The sequence below is a fragment of the Danio rerio genome, chromosome 17, assembly GCF_052040795.2.
Source record: "Danio rerio strain M-AB ecotype USA chromosome 17, GRCz13ab, whole genome shotgun sequence".
NCBI lineage: Eukaryota > Metazoa > Chordata > Actinopteri > Cypriniformes > Danionidae > Danio > Danio rerio.
In genome coordinates, this window is record NC_141037.1 from 57211115 (window position 1) to 57230000 (window position 18886).

General features: G+C 40.2%; 1 protein-coding gene across 3 annotated transcripts in view; it reads left to right on the plus strand.

The window, feature by feature from the left end:
• Positions 1-18886, plus strand: part of eipr1 (EARP complex and GARP complex interacting protein 1) — a 55618-nt gene that overhangs the window by 6394 nt on the left and 30338 nt on the right. For all 3 annotated transcript variants that reach the window (NM_001430912.2, NM_001430911.2, NM_001006065.3), the window contains 3 exon segments: positions 2165-2297; positions 9075-9231; positions 15182-15281. In NM_001430912.2, the coding sequence (NP_001417841.2) occupies positions 2165-2297; positions 9075-9231; positions 15182-15281 (390 nt within the window).

Sequence of the window (18886 nt, forward strand, 5' to 3'; positions counted from 1 at the left end):
CTCTCCAACTCTCAGCTGCCTGAAAGCCAACGATGGCCTCGCGTATGCACACACACACACATAGTTTTGTACCTTTAGGGTACACTTTTGTACTCTTAAGTTACTATGAGGTAACCATTTATTCTTATTAGATATGTACATTTTAAAGGGACAGTTCACCCAAAAATGAAAGTTCTGTCATCATTTACTCACCCTCGACTTGTTTCTAACATTTATGATCTTCTTTCTATTGCTGAACACAAAAGAAGATATTTTGAAGAATGTTGGAAGCATGTAGGCGAGGCAGTGGCGCAGTAGGTAGTGCTGTCGCCTCACAGCAAGAAGGTCGCTGGGTTGCTGGTTCGTACCTCGGCTCAGTTGGCGTTTCTGTGTGGAGTTTGCATGTTCTCCCTGCCTTCGCGTGGGTTTCCTCCGGGTGCTCCGGTTTCCCCCACAGTCCAAACACATGCAGTACAAGTGAATTGGGTAAGCTAAATTGTCCGTAGTGTATGAGTGTGTGTGTGGATGTTTCCCTGAGATGGGTTGCGGCTGGAAGGGCATCCGCTGCGTAAAAACTTGCTGGATAAGTTGGCGGTTCATTCTGCTGTGGCGACCCCGGATTAATAAAGGGACTAAGCCGACAAGAAAATGAATGGAAGCATGTAACCATTGACTCCCATTGTAACTGTAAGTAAATAGTTACATGCTTCCAACATACTTTTCACTATATAAAAGGTCACAAATGTAAACTATTGAACTCACCTAATTCTTACCTGATAGCTCAATGATTTAAGAATGATTTGCAACCAAGTATTAAAAAGCAAAAGCTTGATTTATGATTATTATTCTGTCCAATTACTTTTGGACCCTTAACAAGTGGGAGGCACATATGCAAACGATTGTAATTCTTACAGCGTTCACCTGATTTGGATGTAAATACCCTCAAATTAACAGCATCTTTTCATTCATTTTCTTGTCGGCTTAGTCCCTTTATTAATCCGGGGTCGCCAAAGCGGAATGAACCGCCAACTTATCCAGCTAGTTTTTATGCTGCGGATGCCCTTCCAGCCACAACCCATCTCTGGAAACCATCCACACACACATTCACACACACACTCATACACTACGGACAATTAAGCCTACCCAATTCACCTGTACCGCATGTCTTTGGACTCTGGGGGAAACCGGAGCACCCGGAGGAAACGGAGGAGAACATGCAAACTCCACACAGAAACACCAACTGAGCCGAGGTTCGAACCAGCAACCCATCGACCTTCTTGCTGTGAGGCGACAGCACTACCTACTGGGCCACTGCGCCACAGTTCATATGTAAAGATATTTATTGCTCTCTTGTGTGTATTAAGCAGTGTGTAAGCGAGGTGCAACTCTACGCCGGAGTTTAGACCGGGTTTGTTTTGGTCTAATGAAAAATCTATTTTAGTTTCTCAAAATAGCAACGCGCCAGCGGTCCGCCTCAGAACACCTTCCTTTTTAGACCAGAACGCCCATGGGCGCACAAATGAGCGCTAATGCATTTGCTATTTAAACAGCGTAGCGCAACGCCTCAAAACCACTCTTGCGCAAAACTGAAACTAGCAAACAAGTATTGCGCCGTGCCTTGCGCCACATTGCTAGGGCCCATTATATTAACCTTATTTTTTAATTCAACAATTGGGTGCGGCCAGGTAGGGGACCTACAAGACATTGGGCCCAGGGGCCTCTGAATTCTTAATCCGGGCCTGCTAACAGGTCTTGCTTATTTGACCCAAAAGCCTCTCGCTCAAAGACCTAGAATCTTGTCTAACCCTTGATGAACTTTCAGTCCAGTCCATGCGTTTAGTCAGAAATTTTGGTGGTGATTTTTGATAGCAACCTGTCTCCTGAAAGCCACATTTGAAGCATCTGTATCACTGCATTTTTCCCCTCTTCAAATCTGTGACGCTTCACGAAACTTTCCTGCATCTAAAATCAGTTCAAACAACGCAGCCACTTCAAAGTAGGAGTAAAAAAGCTGGGAAATCAGCGTCAGGAGGAGTGTGTGAAGTTTAAAAAGCGTTTGAGATTTCATTTATTGTCATATTAAAGCAAATATCTGCGAGTGAAGTCCCGGCGCTTTGAACCGCCGCCAGGACTCTCTCTCGCTCGCTCTCTCTCCTCAGCGCTCTGCTTTGTTTCTCTCCTGCAGATCCACATCATTGACTTTGATGATGAGAATAACATGATTAATAAGAGCGTCCTCCTGCACGATGCTGGAGAGATCTGGCACATCAGCGGCAGTCCGGCAGACAAGGCCGTGTTGACCACATGCTACAACAAGAGTGAGTCTTCCCCTTCCACTCACAACATCTGCGCATGTCTTTTGTGTTTAAAGGTGTCTTAGTATTGGTTCACACCACACGTGCACAAAAACAATACTGCATTCATATCCTTCGTCATATAGTTACAACACGGATTAATAAGGCCAAATCTGTAACTATTGATGCCTGGCAACCTTTTTTCCACTAGTTTGTTGAATTATATAAGGGAATGAATGATGTAACCGTGCTACTTATTCATTTTTGTTCGTATATCCCCTCACTTGCCCTCACTTTTTTTGGTTTATTTTCATTCATTCATTTTCTTGTCGGCTTAGTCCATTTATTAATCCGGGGTCGCCACAGCGGAATGAACCGCCAACTTATCCAGCAAGTTTTTAATGCAGCGGATGCCCTTCCAGCCGCAACCCATTTCTAGAAAACATCCACACACGCATTCACACACACTCATACACTACGGACAATTTAGCCAACCTAATTCATCTGTACCGCATGTCTTTGGACTGTGGGGAAAACCGAAGCACCCGGAGGAAACCCACGCGAAGGCAGAGAGAACATGCAAACTCCACACAGAAACGCCAACTGAGCCGAGGATCGAACCAGCAACCTTCTTGCTGTGACGAGACAGCACTACCTACTGCACCACTGCTTCGCACTTTCATTTATTTATTTGTTTTTTCCTCATTTGACTGTAAAGATTCAGATTATGGGCTCTGTTTTAATGATCTAAGCGCAAAGTCTAAAGCACATGGTGCTAATAGCATGTCCGAATCCACTTTTACTGTTTTAAGGATGGGAAAAAAAGAGTCTGTGTACCCAGCACATGGTGTATTTTAAGCATAACGTGAGTTAAACCAGTCAGAGTCTCCCATCTCCCATTCCCTTAGTTAGTTGCAGACGCACCACAGTGCATTCGCTATTTACGTGCTGGGGCATAGCCAGCAATTTTGAGCCCTATGCACCTACATTTTCTGTGGGCCTACTTCTAAATTAAAGGTTAGAGTGCGATTGGTGTAAGTGAAGAGATGGGGGGTGGGGGAGGGAGCATGGGGGGTGGTGTATGTTATGGTTGGCGAAAGTGAAGAGCAGGCGAGGGACTTACGGTCGGCAAAAGTGTAGAGCAGGCAGGGTGGATGCGGTCGACAAGAGTGAAGAGCGGAGGGGGGATGCAGTCAGTGAAAGTGAAGAGCAGTCGGAGGGCTTACGGTCGGCAAAAGGGAAGAGCGGTCGGGGAGGTTGCAATCAGCAAAAGTTAAGAGCGGGGGCTCGTATGCGGTCGGCGAGAGTGAAGAGCGGGCAGGGGGCTTACGGTTGGCAAAAGTGAGGAGCGGGTGGTGGTATGCGGTCAGCGGCTGGAATCTGGAGGAATTTCAGTGCGTAAAGGACAAGGGTGCAAGCCTAGGCTGAACAACAGTGATCTCCAGTCCCTCAGGCAGCACTGCATCAAGAATCCTTGTTTATCTATAAGCCATATCACCACATGGGCTCAAGACTACTGCAGAGAATCTTTGTCAAGAGGTTTTAGGCCCATTAGTACCAATTAAGCATCGTGTCAACACCACAGCCTACCTGAGTATTGCTGCTGACCATGTCCATCCCTTTATAAGCACAGTGTCTCCATCTTCTGATGGCTACTTCCAGCAGGATAACACACCATGTCATAAAGCGTGAATCATCTCAGACTGGTTTCTTGAACATGGCAATGAGTTTACTGTACTCAAATGGCCTCCACAGTCAACAGATCTCAATCCAATAGAGCAGCTTTGGGATGTGGTGGAGTTGGAGATTGGCATCATGGATGTGCAGCCGACAAATCTGCAGCAACTGTGTGATGCTATCATGTCAATATGGAGCAAAATCTCTGAGGAATATATTCAGGTCTTTGTCGAATATACGCCACGAAGGAGTAAGGAAGTTTTGAAGGCAAAAGGGGGTGCAACCCGGTACTAGTAAGGGGGGCATGGGGGTGGTGTATGTTGTGGTTGACGAAAGTGAAGAGCAGGCGAGGGGCTTTCGGTCAGCAAAAGTAAAGAGCAGGCGGTGTGGCTGCGGTCGACAAGAGTGAAGAGCGGAGGGGGGATGCAGTCAGTGAAAGTGTAGAGCAGTCGGAGGGGTTACGGTCGGCAAAAGTTAAGAGCGGGGGCTCGTATGCGGTCGGCGAGAGTGAAGAGCGGGCAGGGGGCTTTCGGTCGGCAAAAGTGAGGAGCGGGTGGTGGTATGCGGTCAGCGGCTGGAATCTGGAGGAATTTCAGTGCGTAAAGGACAAGGGTGCAAGCCTAGGCTGAACAACAGTGATCTCCAGTCCCTCAGGCAGCACTGCATCAAGAATCCTTGTTTATCTATAAGCCATATCACCACATGGGCTCAAGACTACTGCAGAGAATCTTTGTCAAGAGGTTTTAGGCCCATTAGTACCAATTAAGCATCGTGTCAACACCACAGCCTACCTGAGTATTGCTGCTGACCATGTCCATCCCTTTATAAGCACAGTGTCTCCATCTTCTGATGGCTACTTCCAGCAGGATAACACACCATGTCATAAAGCGTGAATCATCTCAGACTGGTTTCTTGAACATGGCAATGAGTTTACTGTACTCAAATGGCCTCCACAGTCAACAGATCTCAATCCAATAGAGCAGCTTTGGGATGTGGTGGAGTTGGAGATTGGCATCATGGATGTGCAGCCGACAAATCTGCAGCAACTGTGTGATGCTATCATGTCAATATGGAGCAAAATCTCTGAGGAATATATTCAGGTCTTTGTCGAATATACGCCACGAAGGAGTAAGGAAGTTTTGAAGGCAAAAGGGGGTGCAACCCGGTACTAGTAAGGGGGGCATGGGGGTGGTGTATGTTGTGGTTGACGAAAGTGAAGAGCAGGCGAGGGGCTTTCGGTCAGCAAAAGTAAAGAGCAGGCGGTGTGGCTGCGGTCGACAAGAGTGAAGAGCGGAGGGGGGATGCAGTCAGTGAAAGTGTAGAGCAGTCGGAGGGGTTACGGTCGGCAAAAGTTAAGAGCGGGGGCTCGTATGCGGTCGGCGAGAGTGAAGAGCGGGCAGGGGGCTTTCGGTCGGCAAAAGTGAGGAGCGGGTGGTGGTATGCGGTCAGCGGCTGGAATCTGGAGGAATTTCAGTGCGTAAAGGACAAGGGTGCAAGCCTAGGCTGAACAACAGTGATCTCCGGTCCCTCAGGCAGCACTGCATCAAGAATCCTTGTTTATCTTTAAGCCATATCACCACATGGGCTCAGGACTACTGCAGAGAATCTTTGTCAAGAGGTTTTAGGCCCATTAGTACCAATTAAGTATCGTCTCAATGCAGGGCCGGAGTGGGACTCCTTTTCAGCCCTGGAGTTTTAAGCCTCAGACCGGCCCACCTCAGTTCATGACTGACTATATTAAAATAAGGTCATTTCCAAATCAGTTTCTAAGGACACTATCACGTCTTTTTTTGAGAAAACAGCTGCTTTAGAACTTCAAATGTTCAACAACCCTAACAGTATTATATGTCTTAACAATAAACAGGAAAAAAATTAATTACTCAGACGAGGATCGAACCCGGGTCTGTGGTGTCCTAAACTAACGTGCTCTCCACTGAACCACAACAGCTGTTCATCAACCAATGATTCATCTAAATTATTTCATCATTAACCTGCGGGCTGCAACTTGCTCACTGAGCTGCGAGAAAATAGATAAAAAGAGCAGAGCTGCGGTAAAATAATGAATAAAAAGGCCGTGGTCAAGTAAATGAATAAATAAATTTAAAAAGTGTGACTGCTGAGAGCAACAGATTCTGGAGCTAGGGATACCGGCCCTCGCGGCCAAAAAACGGACCGGCCCAACGGGAATTCTCCCAGTCCTCCCGATTAGCCAATCTGGGCCTGTGTCAACGCCACAGCCTACCTGAGTATTGCTGCTGACCATGTCCATCCCTTTATGAGCACAGTGTCTCCATCTTCTGATGCCTAATCCAGCAGGATAACGCACCATGTCATACAGCTCAATCATCTCAGACTGGTTTCTTGAACATGGCAATGAGTTCACTGTACTCAAATGGCCTCCACAGTCACCAGATCCCAATCCAATAGAGCAGCTTTGGGATGTGGTGGAACGGGAGATTGGCATCAAGAATGTGCAGCCGACAAATCTGCAGCAACTGTGTGATGCTATCATGTCAATATGGAGCAAAATCTCTGAGGAATATTTCCAGGTCTTTTTGCCGAATCTACGCCACGAAGGAGTAAGAAAGTTCTGAAGGCCAAAGAAGGTGCAACCCGGTACTAGTAAGGTGTACCTAATAAAGTGGCCGGTGAGTATAGTTGTAGCATTTCAATTAAAGAGTAGTTAAATTATATTCCTGCAATTGAGGTTCAGCTACTATCTTCCATGCATTTTTAACTTATCGGTAGGCCCACACGGAATCTTCGCGTGCAGAATTCCGCAGATTTTCCGCAAATTTTCCGCAGAATTCCGCAGATTTCTGCAGTTTTTTAGCCCATTATTAATTCTGTTTATTTACTTGAGTAAATGTGTAAATCGAAATTTATTCAGTTTTTATTCAGTAATTTATTACTTTTTATTTCATATATTAAAGTGTAAGTTATGATACTCCGCTGGATACTCCCAAAATAATTCTGCAGAAATCCGCAGATTTTTACCAAAATTCTCCACAGAAATAGCAAAAAACGTCCGCAGATTGCGTTTGGCCCTACTTATAGGGTAGTTAAAAGTATCAATATCGTGTGACCATTGACAAAACGGTATACCTTATATGCGCGCGCACATTTGTGTGTGTGTTTGTGTGTGTGTGAGACTTCTCTTGCACATTTTTGACACACAGGCTGCTACTTCAATATATGACACATTCTTGCACTCACCTCGGGGCAATTAAAACACACACAAACACAAAGAAACAATTGAATGTGAATTTTTTTTAATTAAATCCTGTGTTTGCGACTGACGCCTGTGGCTGGTTCCTGACGCTCTCTGCTCCGAGTGGAAAGCGGGATCTGACTCTTTCCCCATTTCTGCTTCCATCTTCATTACGACGAGGCTGGTGTGCAGGATGTCATGGTGGAGTTCAAAAGAGGAATGTAATTACCGTGACATTCAGGCTAATGGAGTCTCCGGACGGGCGGCACAGAGTCTGCCTCCATCACCAGCTCCTCCACCAGATAAGACCAGAAAAACAGAGCTGTAGTAGGGCTGGACGATATAACAAAATGATCATATGACGATACAAGTAATCCTCATGGCGATATTTATCACGATATAGTAATTTTTGTAAATTATATCAAAGATTAATCACGATTAATCATATAGAAAATAAAAGTTTGCTGAGACAACGTTTGTTTGACAGTCAAAATGATGATCTATCCATGAGTAATACTATTTTATTTATTTATCTTATTATTTTATTAATTAATTGATTAATTAATTAATTCATTCATTCATTTGTCTTAGAAAGCACACAAACACTAATTAATTAACTTATTTTTTCATTCATTCATACATTCTCTCATTTATCTTAGAAAGCACACACACACTAATTAACTTATTTTTTCATTCATTCATACATTTGTCTTTGAAAACACAAACACTAATTAATTACCTTATTTTTCATTCATTCATTAATTCATTAATTCATTCATTCATTCATTCATTCATTCATTCATTCATTCATTTATTCATTCATTCATTAATTCGTCTTAGAAAACACAAACACTAATTAATTACCTTATTTTTTCATTCATTCATTCGTTCGTTCGTTCGTTCGTTCATTCGTTCGTTCGTTCGTTCGTTCATTCATTCATTCGTCTTAGAAAACACAAACACTAATTAATTACCTTATTCATTCATTCATTCATTCATCTTAGAAAACACAAACACTAATTAATTACCTTAATCATTCATTCATTCATTCATTCATTCATTTGTCTTAGAAAACACAAACACTAATTACCTTATTCATTCATTCATTCATTCATTTATTCATTAATTTATTTATTAATTTATTCATTCATTCATAAATTCATTTATTCATTTATTTATTCATTCATTCATTTGTCTTAGAAAGCACACAAACACTAATTAACTTATTTAATTTTTTCATTCATTTATTCATTCATTCGTTCATTCATTCATTCATTTGTTCATTCATTTGTTCGTTCATTCATTTGTCTTGAAAAAACACACAAACACAATAAATAAATTAATTGACTTATTCATTAATGTATTTAATATTCATCTTATTTTATTATTTTATTTGTTTATTCATTCGTTCATTTGTCTTAGAAAACACAAACACTAAATAATTACCTTAATCATTCATTCATTCATTCATTCATTCATTCGTCTTAGAAAACACAAACACTAATTAATTACCTCATTCATTCATTCATTCATTCATTCATTCATTCATTCTTTCGTCTTAGAAAACACAAACACTAATTAATTATCTCATTCATTCATTCATTCATTCATTCATTCATTCATTCGTCTTAGAAAACACACAAACACTAATTAACTTATTTTTCATTCATTCATTCATTCATTCATTCATTCATTCATTCATTCATTCATTCATTCATTCATTCATTTGTCTTAGAAAACACACAAACACAATAAATAAATGAATTTACTTATTCATTAATGTATTTAATATTCATCTTATTTTATTATTTTATATGTTTATTCATTCGTTCATTTGTCTTAGAAAACACAAACACAATTGACTAATTAATTTACTTATTCACCAAACGTGTGTGGGGTTCTTCTGTGTGCAGCGTCTGAGAGTCGTGTGCTGACGTGTGCGGCGGTGTGGCGGATGCCCCCCGAATGGGAATCCGGCAACCACGAGTCCCCCGACGATTCCTCAAACAACCCGCAGACCCTGGAGCTTCTCTGTCACCTTGACAACAGTGCCCACGGCAGCATGGCCTGGTACGCTACACACCACGCTATAAGTGTGTGTGTTTGTGTGTGTGTATGTTTGTTTTATGAGTGTAACTGAGTGTGTGTGTGTGTGTGTGTGTGTTTGTGCATGTGTGTGTTTGCTTGTGTCTGTTTGTTTGCATTGAGTGTGTGTGTGCCTGTTTGTGTGTGTTCGAGTGTGTGTGTGTGTGTGTGCCTGTGTGTTTGTTTTTGTGTGTGTTTGTGTTTGTTTGCATTTGTGTGTGTGTGTGTGTGTGTGTGTGTGTGTTTGTTTGCATTTGTGTGTGTGTGTATGTGTGTGTGTCTGTGTTTGTGTGTGTGTGTGTTTGTCAGTGTGTGTGTTTGCTTGTCTGTGTCTGTGTGTTTATTTTTGAATGTGTGTGCCTGTTTGGGTGCGTGTGTGGTTGTGTGTGTGCATGGTTATGATTGTGTTTTTATGTTTGCTTCTTAACACACTTGTGTGTGTGTGTGTGTGTGTGCTTGTTTGTATGTTTGTGCATGTCTGTGTTTGCTTCTTTGTGTTTATGTTTGTTCCTTTGTTTATGTGTGTGTTTGTGCGTGCGTGTTTGCTTGTTTGTTTTTATGTTTGTTCATTTATGCGTGTGTGTGTGTGTTCTCCGTCTCTCGCTGCATCTATTCTTCTTGGTCTTCTCTCTATTGTTCTGCTCTTTTCTTGATGCTACAGAGAATCTCTTCGCCTGTGTGTTTCACGCATCCATCTGTTTGGGTTTTATTTTCTGCCTCTGCCTGTTTCTTTTGTCTCACTCGCACGCTTTATTTCATGCACCGTAATTCACAACACTCACACACACACACACACACACAGAGTCGAGAAAAGGAGGAAAATAAAAATCATGTTGGTGTTGGGAAGCGTTTGCCAAATGGCAGACAGTCGTCCTCACACGCTGAGGATTTTTCACTTCAGCTAAACTCAAAACATCAACAAACACAGATCTCCTGCGCTGTAGATAGACACGTTAAACTGCTGGATGTCAGTGTTTGAAGTTCTGTACAATTTCGTTATCTATCGGCTCAAAGATACCGGCCTAATTTTGACATCAGACCGATAATGTTAACATTAAAAATAACGTTTATCGGCCGATAACAATATGGCCGCCAATTTATCGTGCATCCCGCTGCATCCCTAAAGCCGCCTTTCCACTGCACGCGACATTTGAACACGACTGTCGGAATACGCCCCCTTGTGGCAGTCGCACAGTGTTTAATTAATTAACTTATTTTTTCATTCATTCATTCATTCATTCATTCATTCATTCATCCGTCTTAGAAAACACACAAACACTAATTAATTAACTTATTTTTTCATTCATTCATTCATTCATTCATTTGTGTTAGAATGCACACAAACACTAATTAATTACCTTATTTTTCATTCATTCATTTATTTATTCATTCATTCATTTATTTATTTTTCTTAGAAAACACAAACACTAAATAACTTATTTTTTTCATTCATTCATTCATTCATTCATTCATTCATTTGTCTTAGAAAGCACACAAACACTAATTAATTACCTTATTTTTTCATTTATTAATTAATTAATTCATTCATTTTTTCATTTTTCTTAAAAAACACACAAACACTAATTAACTTATTTTTTTCATTCATTCATTCATGTATTCATTTGTCTTAGAAAGCACAAAAACAAAAATTAATTCACTTATTTAATTTTGTTTTCATTCGTTCATTCATTCATTCATTTTTCTTAAACACACAAACACTAAATAACTTATTTTTTCATTCATTCATTCTTTCATTCATTCATTCATTCATTCATTTATTCATCTGTGTTAGAATGCACACAAACACTAATTAATTACCTTATTTTTTCATTCATTTATTCATTCATTTATTCATTCATTCATTTATTCATTTTTCTTAGAAAACACACAAACACTTATTAACAAATTTTTGTCATTCATTCATTCATTCATTCGTCTTAGAATGCTCACAAACACTAATTAATTTACTTATTTAATTTTGTTTTCATTCATTCATTCATTCATTCAAAGATACCGGCTCAAAGATACCGGCCTAATTTTGACATCAGACCGATAATGATAACATTAAAAAAAGCGTTTATCTGCCGATTAAAAATATGGCCGCCAATTTATCGTGCATCCCGTTGCATCCCTAAAGCCGCCTTTCCACTGCACGTGACATTTGGACATGACTGTCGGAATACGCCCCCTTGTGGCAGTCGCACAGTGTTTAATTAATTAACTTATTTTTTCATTCATTCATTCATTCATTCATTCAGTGTTGTCATGCACCATGGGAGAGAAGCTGATTCTCAGTGTCCGAAATAAAGGACTGCAAAAGCAAGAGCCTTTATTCTCTGTGCGTTCACATGGTTTAATGAATAAATGATTACTAGAAACTCATAGACCGCTAAAATATTGGAGGGAATGTGGAGACAACATTAAAGATATATTTTTAATACTTTCTTACTTACATTTAAGAACAGAAAGTTTTTTTAATATAGACTGCTTGTACAACACTGGAATACATCACATCGGGTCGGCCGGTCGCATACGGTCTAGTCGCAGGAGTTCAAATATATCAACGGATCCGCAGCTCAATTCGGATCCAAATTTTCCGCATACGGAGATGATCAGAACTCCACGCAGCTCCCAGACTACTCTCCATTGGAAATGAATGACTTCCAGTCTGTCGCTTGTCGTTTGTCGTGTGCAGTGGAAAGAAGGCTTAAGTGATTCACAACTTCAGGATTTTAATTCACAACTGATTTGAGATGCACCCCAACTGCAGTAACAGTAAAACCTTCTCAGCCCTCTCCTTCTCAAACGTGTGCCTGTTTTGAAAACACACCAATTTAAGCTCCCCTGAAGAGAACAGACCAAATATCAATGTAAAATGTACCCCCTGAAAATAACGAAAAAGACTTTTGTTGTCACCTTTCATGTTGTTTTGCGGCTAGCAGAAGAGAATCGCTTTATTTTGGGAGCTAGCGGACGCCTCTTAATCGATGCCCGTTGAGCGCTGTGTGTCCGTTTGTGCGCAGACAGGCTAATGGCCGTATGATGGCTTATCAGAGCCACCGCTGCCGGATCAATCCAAGAAACCCAAGCACACTGTGTTATGTAGGTCAGTCAATACTTGCAGTAATGATGGAGTAATCTCCGTGACGTTCGATCCTCGCATGCCTTTTCTATTGTAGGCTTTTGCTGCACATGGGTTCACTTTACCTTGCTTCTCCCTCACACCAAAACGGGAGTCATTTACCATTACTTCTTACCACACCGCCCTTCCATTGGCACTCTGATAATCCAACATGTTTACATGTTTTCTAATGAATTAAAGCAACTAAAAGCCAAATAAAAGTGTTGTGAGGCTTATGTGCTTATGTTTAAGTGAATAAATAAAGACAGTAGTGATTTCTAAATTAACTTATCTAAATTAACTTATTTAATAACGTTAAGCCAACGTTATTTAATGTGTTCCACATCATTTGTATAGTTGTTTTTTTCGAAATAAACCCGTATCCCAAATTTGGTTCTTGAATGTGTAAACAGTAAAGCATTGCCGTTGCTTTTCACAACACTTAAAAGACATTTAGGGACTGAAGACAGCAAGTGATGAAGAGTTTCAGGTGTAATTTTGTCCTATTCTTCCTGCAAGCAAGACTTAAGGTGGGCAACAGTACTGGGTTTTTGTTGTCGCATTTTGCACTTTAAAATGCACCACACATTCTCTATTGGAGACCGGTCGGGACTGCAGACAGGCCAGTCGAGTATCTGTATCCTCTTCCTAAGCAGCCAGGACTTTGTAATGCATGCAGACACCTTATGTTAAATAACTAAATGACTTAACCCTTGTGTGTTGTTGGGGATGTTTTCATCCACTCTAGGGGTATTTGAGTCTTCATTTGGCCACGACGTTGTCTGTGTTTCATCAAATGGGAGGATTTTTTGTGACAAATCTTATTTTGGCACATATGTTAAACACCCTGGGTAAATTGACTACCATTAGGAGATGTTTGGGGCTGTTTTTGCCCCATTGACTTTCATTATAATCACATTTTTTGATTGCAAAGCCTTGAGAGCATATAATCCTTCATTCTTGATTGTTGCTGGTTTTCCCTGTTGGGAGGAGGTAAAAATTGTCATTTTTACTGTTGATCAAATGACCTTGTAACTTCCTTACAAATAAACAATACAAATAGATTGGAAACATAATGGCGTCAAGTCCTCTACTTCCCTTAAAGTGACAAAAAGAAAGTATATACAACATTTATACAAATTTTCCAAAACGTTTAATCCAGAATTGCAATACTTAATCAAGGGGCTCTGTTTTGACAGTCCATACGCAGAGCGCAAAACGCAGGGCGCAAATGCTGTCAGGGCGTGTCAGAACGCGTTTTTGCTAATTTAAGGACGGGGAAATCTGCTTTGCGCCGTGGCGCATGATCTAAAAGGGTTGAGTTTATTTTCTTAATGAGTTATAGGTGTGTTTTGAGAATAAACCAATCAGAGTCTCATCTCCCATTCCCTTTAAGAGCCAGCTGCGTCGTGCCATAAGCGCATTTTGATGTAAAGTAAGTTCACTTTCGCTTTTGCTCTCTTGGATAGGGAAATCTTTACACACAGACATCAATTAGTCTATAAATAATTAATTGCGTTTGTTAAGCGCAAATATTCGTTTCAAAACTATTTCTAAATTCAGTTCTAATTTCCAGCAAACGAATAAATGAACAATAATAACAAAGTGTGCTCAAAAACCTGAGTTATATCCTAAAACACATGCTGTGCCCCATATGGTCTAAAACCTGACAGGTGGGCAAATCTAAGCTTGTTTTTAATAAAACAAATATAAATATGGATATAATAAATAATACTGCTAATAATAATAACATTATACAAAAGCTAATTGTTATGAATGAACTGAAAAAGCCTCTCGAGATGAAGAAAGTAAGGCAGTGGTTTTTAAATCTTCATGTAGGCTGGAAATTAATGTTTTGTAATATTTTAATCATTTAAATTTATATCCGGTTTTTATCCTTATTATATTTATTATATATCATTAATATATTATATCTTTTTCATATGTAAAGATATTTGCGTATTGCTCTGCATCTTGTGTGTAGTGTGTAACCCAGGCGCACTTTGCGCCAGACAATAGACCGACTTTGTTCTGGTCTAAAGATCAGACTATTTACAGTTTCTCAAAATAGCAACGCGCCAAAACACGCCTGCTTTGTTAGAGCAGAACGCCTATGGGCGCACATATGAGCGCAAATGCATTTGCTATTTAAACAGCGTGGTGCAACACCTCAAAATGACCCTTGCGCCGAGATTAAAGTAGCAAAAGAGTATTGCGACACGTCTTGCGCCACATTGCGCCGGGTGTATGATAGGGCCCAAGGTCTTTAAACAGTAAGGAATTACAACTTTCTCAAACAAACACTAGCAATCAAGCAAACAATTGAGAATTATACGATTATAACAAATGATCTAAATTCAAGTAATGATGTTGGCACAAAGTGGCATCGAAGAGAAGGTTTAAAGGGACAATATTTGACTCGATAAAGCTTAAAGCGACATTTAAAGACTTAACTAGGTTAATTAGGGTAAAATTAGGGTTATTAGGCAAGTCATTGTATAACAGTGGTTTGTTCTGTAGGGAATCCAAAACAAATATTGCTTAAGGGGGCGAATAATATTGACTTTAAAATGGTGTTTAAAAAAATTAAAAAATCTTTAAATCTTGCCGAAATAAAACAAATGAGACTTTCTCTAGAAGAAAAAATATTCTAGGAAATACAGTGAAAAATTGTTCCTGAATCTGTTCAACATCTTTTGGGAAATATTTGGAAAGGAAACAATTCTCCTGACTTCAACTGTATGCACAGAGCGCTAGTGAAAGCTTGCTGCATGGGTTAATGCATGTGAATGTCCTCTGTCCTGTGTCCTGCAGTGTGTTATGGGAGCCCATGGGTGATGGAAAACGTGTGATTTCTCTGGCTGAAAACCACGTGCTGCTGTGGGATCTCCAGGAGAGCTCGGCCAAGGCCACGGTGAGATTCGTGCCATTTTATAATTGCTGTGTTTCACAGCTATTCTCTCATAACTCACCATGTTCAGTCAAATTAATTTTTAGTTCCCGTTAGACGCCACTGAAAGGACATAATGCGTGTGGCTGTATGACTTGTTACATGTAGGGAATATATCGACAGAAGAATTGCATTCAAAATTTAGGTAAATTGTTAATCGGTGGCAGTTAATAGACTTACAAAAAGTGTTTGTTTTGGTAATCTTACATTAAAGTTTGACCATTGCATAGAAGGGCATTTTCAAAAACCCATAACAGAGGCTCTTAATTGATGATCAACATGTGTTAAAATCTCATTCATTACCCTTTGGTGAGTAATAGCTATTCTGGGCATAACCAATAACAGTGTCTTATCTCCCGTTTACATTTTAATTCTTACGTTTTTCATATTTAAAAATGTTTGTGTGCTGCTGCGCATCCCTGTGTGTGTAATGAGCAATGTGTGTTTTGACCATTGAACATTCAGGGCTCTATTTTGACGGTCCATGCGCAGAGCGCAAAATGCAGTGCGCAAACGCTTTCAGGGCATGTCAGAACGCATTTTTGCTAATTTAGGGACGGGAAAATCTGTTTTGCGCTGTGGCGCATGGTCTATAAGGGTTGAGTTTATTTTCTTAATGAGTTATAGGTGTGTTTTGAGAATAAACCAATCAGAGCTTCATCTCTCATTCCCTTTAAGAGTCAGCTGCGTTGTGCCATAAGCGCATTCACTATTTACAGGACGCAAAGTAAGTCTAAGTGGAAAAAATGAACATTTCACAAGCAAACAGTTCACAGTTTATTAACAGAAAACTGTTAAACAGAGCATCTACTGCGTGAGAATGAGAGATAATGGATCTACTTTCACTTTGGCTCTTGGATAGGGAAATCTTTACGCTCAGACATCAATTAGTCTATAAATAATTAATTTTGTTTGTTAAGCGCAAATATTCGTTTCAAAACTATTTCTAAATTCAGTTCTAATTTCCAGCAAACGAATAAATGAACAATAATAACAAAATGAGCTCAAAAACCTGAGTTATATCCTAAAACACATGCTGTGCCCCATATGGTCTAAAACCTGACAGGTGGACAAATCTAAGCTTGTTTTTAATAAAACAAATATAAATATGGATATAATAAATAATACTGCTAATAATAATAACATTATACAAAAGTAAATTGTTATGAATGAACTGAAAAAGCCTCTCGAGATGAAGAAGACATGAAAGCAGTGATTTTTCATATTTATGTCGGCTAGAAAATAATATGTTTGTAATATTTTAATCCTTTATATTCATATTCTATATCTATTCTTATTATATCCTATATATATCCTTAATATTTAAATGTTTTCATATGTAAAGATATTTGCCTATTGCTCTCTTGTGTGTATTAAGCAGTGTGTAAGCGAGGCGCAACTCTGCGCTGGAGTTTAGACCGGGTTAGTTTTGGTCTGATGAAAAATCTATTTTAGTTTCTCAAAATAGCAGAGCGCCAGCAGTGCGCCTCAGAACACCTTCCTTTTAAGAGCAGAATGCCTATGGGCGCACAAATGAGTGCTAATGCATTTGCTATTTAAACAGCGTAGCGCAACGCCTCAAAACCACTCTTGCGTCAAGCTGAAACTACCAAAAGACTACTGCGCCACGCCTTGCGCCACACTGCGAAGGGTGTCACGATCCTCCAAATCCTCGATTCGATTACATTTTCGATTCTAATGTCACTGTTCGATTTAATTTTCGATTATGAATAATTAATTAATTAATAACGAATTAATTATTTGTAGCCTACCATTTAAACTACCTGACCTGCATGGTCTTTGTTTTACCCATAAACAAATCATACAGTAAATGAATAAAGGCAAGATACACTCATTATTACAACCTGTCAATCACTTTTTCTGCAGGACTCGTGAATAGGCAGTGATCTGTGTCGTTATAATGGCGCCGGTAAAAAAAGGTGCACAACCAACAGGAACCAGCCAACAGTATCTGAGGTGTTCGCTAAAATGACTAAGTAGAATTGAGTGAAAGATTGAAGCAGTGTACTCACCCGCTAACTGCCTGGACCCGCTGTCTCGAGCGCTTGACAGTGTGTGTGTGCCTGTGTGTGAATCTGTGTGTGTGTGGTCACGTGATGTGCGTTTCAGCGGTAGTGAGGAAGGAGGGCTGCTCATAAATGCTAAACGCCAGTGTGGATGTGGATCGTTGTCGTTCTAAAATGCCATTTAAAAACAAAGACCTATTAGTGTAAACAGTGCCTGAGTGTGTACTTCTCTTGAGCGGATTTGCAACGGGAGCGGGGATCGCGATGCGCCTATAACTCACTGGAAATCCAAAATACTTCCACACCGGCGACTTCATTGAAAGAGGAGAGGGTTTAAGATCTGTCGACGGGTCTCCTGCGTCTTTGCAGTTTAACAAGCACTTCAACAAGCATGGCCAAGCTGACGTGACATGAGGGCGTGGCAGCATCGACGATCCCATTTTTTGATTTGATAATCGAAATTGAGCATAAATTTCGATCGATTTCGATTTCAAATTGAAATCGTGACACCCTTAATGAACATATCATAAAGGTGTCGTGCTTGCACATTTAGACTCGGCTTAAAGTTGTTCTCAATCAAACCTCGCGCGCAACTGCAGCCGTAATGATGCGTGCACACAAATCAAACTTGTGCCAATGAATCAATAGCCCCTTTCACACATACAGACCTTTCCGGAAAATTGCCGGCAATTTTCCAGAAAGGTTGTATGTGTGAACAGGTCCTTTTTGAAAATACCAGCAAATTGGTTCTGGCTATTTTCCGGAAAGAGAAGTTGTAACATTACCGGCAATTTGCCGGAATGCTGCGCTGTGTGAACGCAGAAGGAAGATTCCCGTAATAAGCGCGTGCACGTCTAGAACGTGCTGACGTGAGAAGTCTGCTTTAGCCAATCACAACAGTCAGACGCATTTACGTCCGCGCGGTTTGTGAGGATAAAAGCCTTTGAATATTTTTCCAGACACATTTAGCTGCTAGAAGTTAGTCAGATCACGTTTATATGTTCTTCTTAATGCCAACTGTGTAAATAATCATCGATGAGATGCTTATGATAAGCCGTTGTTTGTTTACCTTCAAGCTTTGCGTGTGCCTGTGAGCGCCTGCACACGCACATATTATGAACATCTCGACATGCGAAAGTGATCCTGCGAAAGTTGTTCACAATATTGATCATCCACAGAGTTTGTAATTTAGTCAAATGTTTACAAATACAAGCGCAGCGGTTTGAAGCTCATTAATAATGAATGATGTCAGAATTTACCGGTATTTTGCGATGGATGTGTGAATGTTCTTTTCCGGAAAATTTCCGTAACGTCCTCGCCTGTGTGAACAGCGCTTTTTTGAATATACCGGTAAAGTCGTTCCGGAAATTTTCCAGAAATTTACCGGTATCACTGTGTGAAAGGGGCTAAAGATGTCACATTCGCTGTATGCACTAGTCGAGTATAAGCCAGCATTTACTTAGAACTAGGGATGTAACGGTATCAGAATTTCACGGTTTGATAATACCTCAGTATAAATGGCACGGTATGGTATTTATTAAA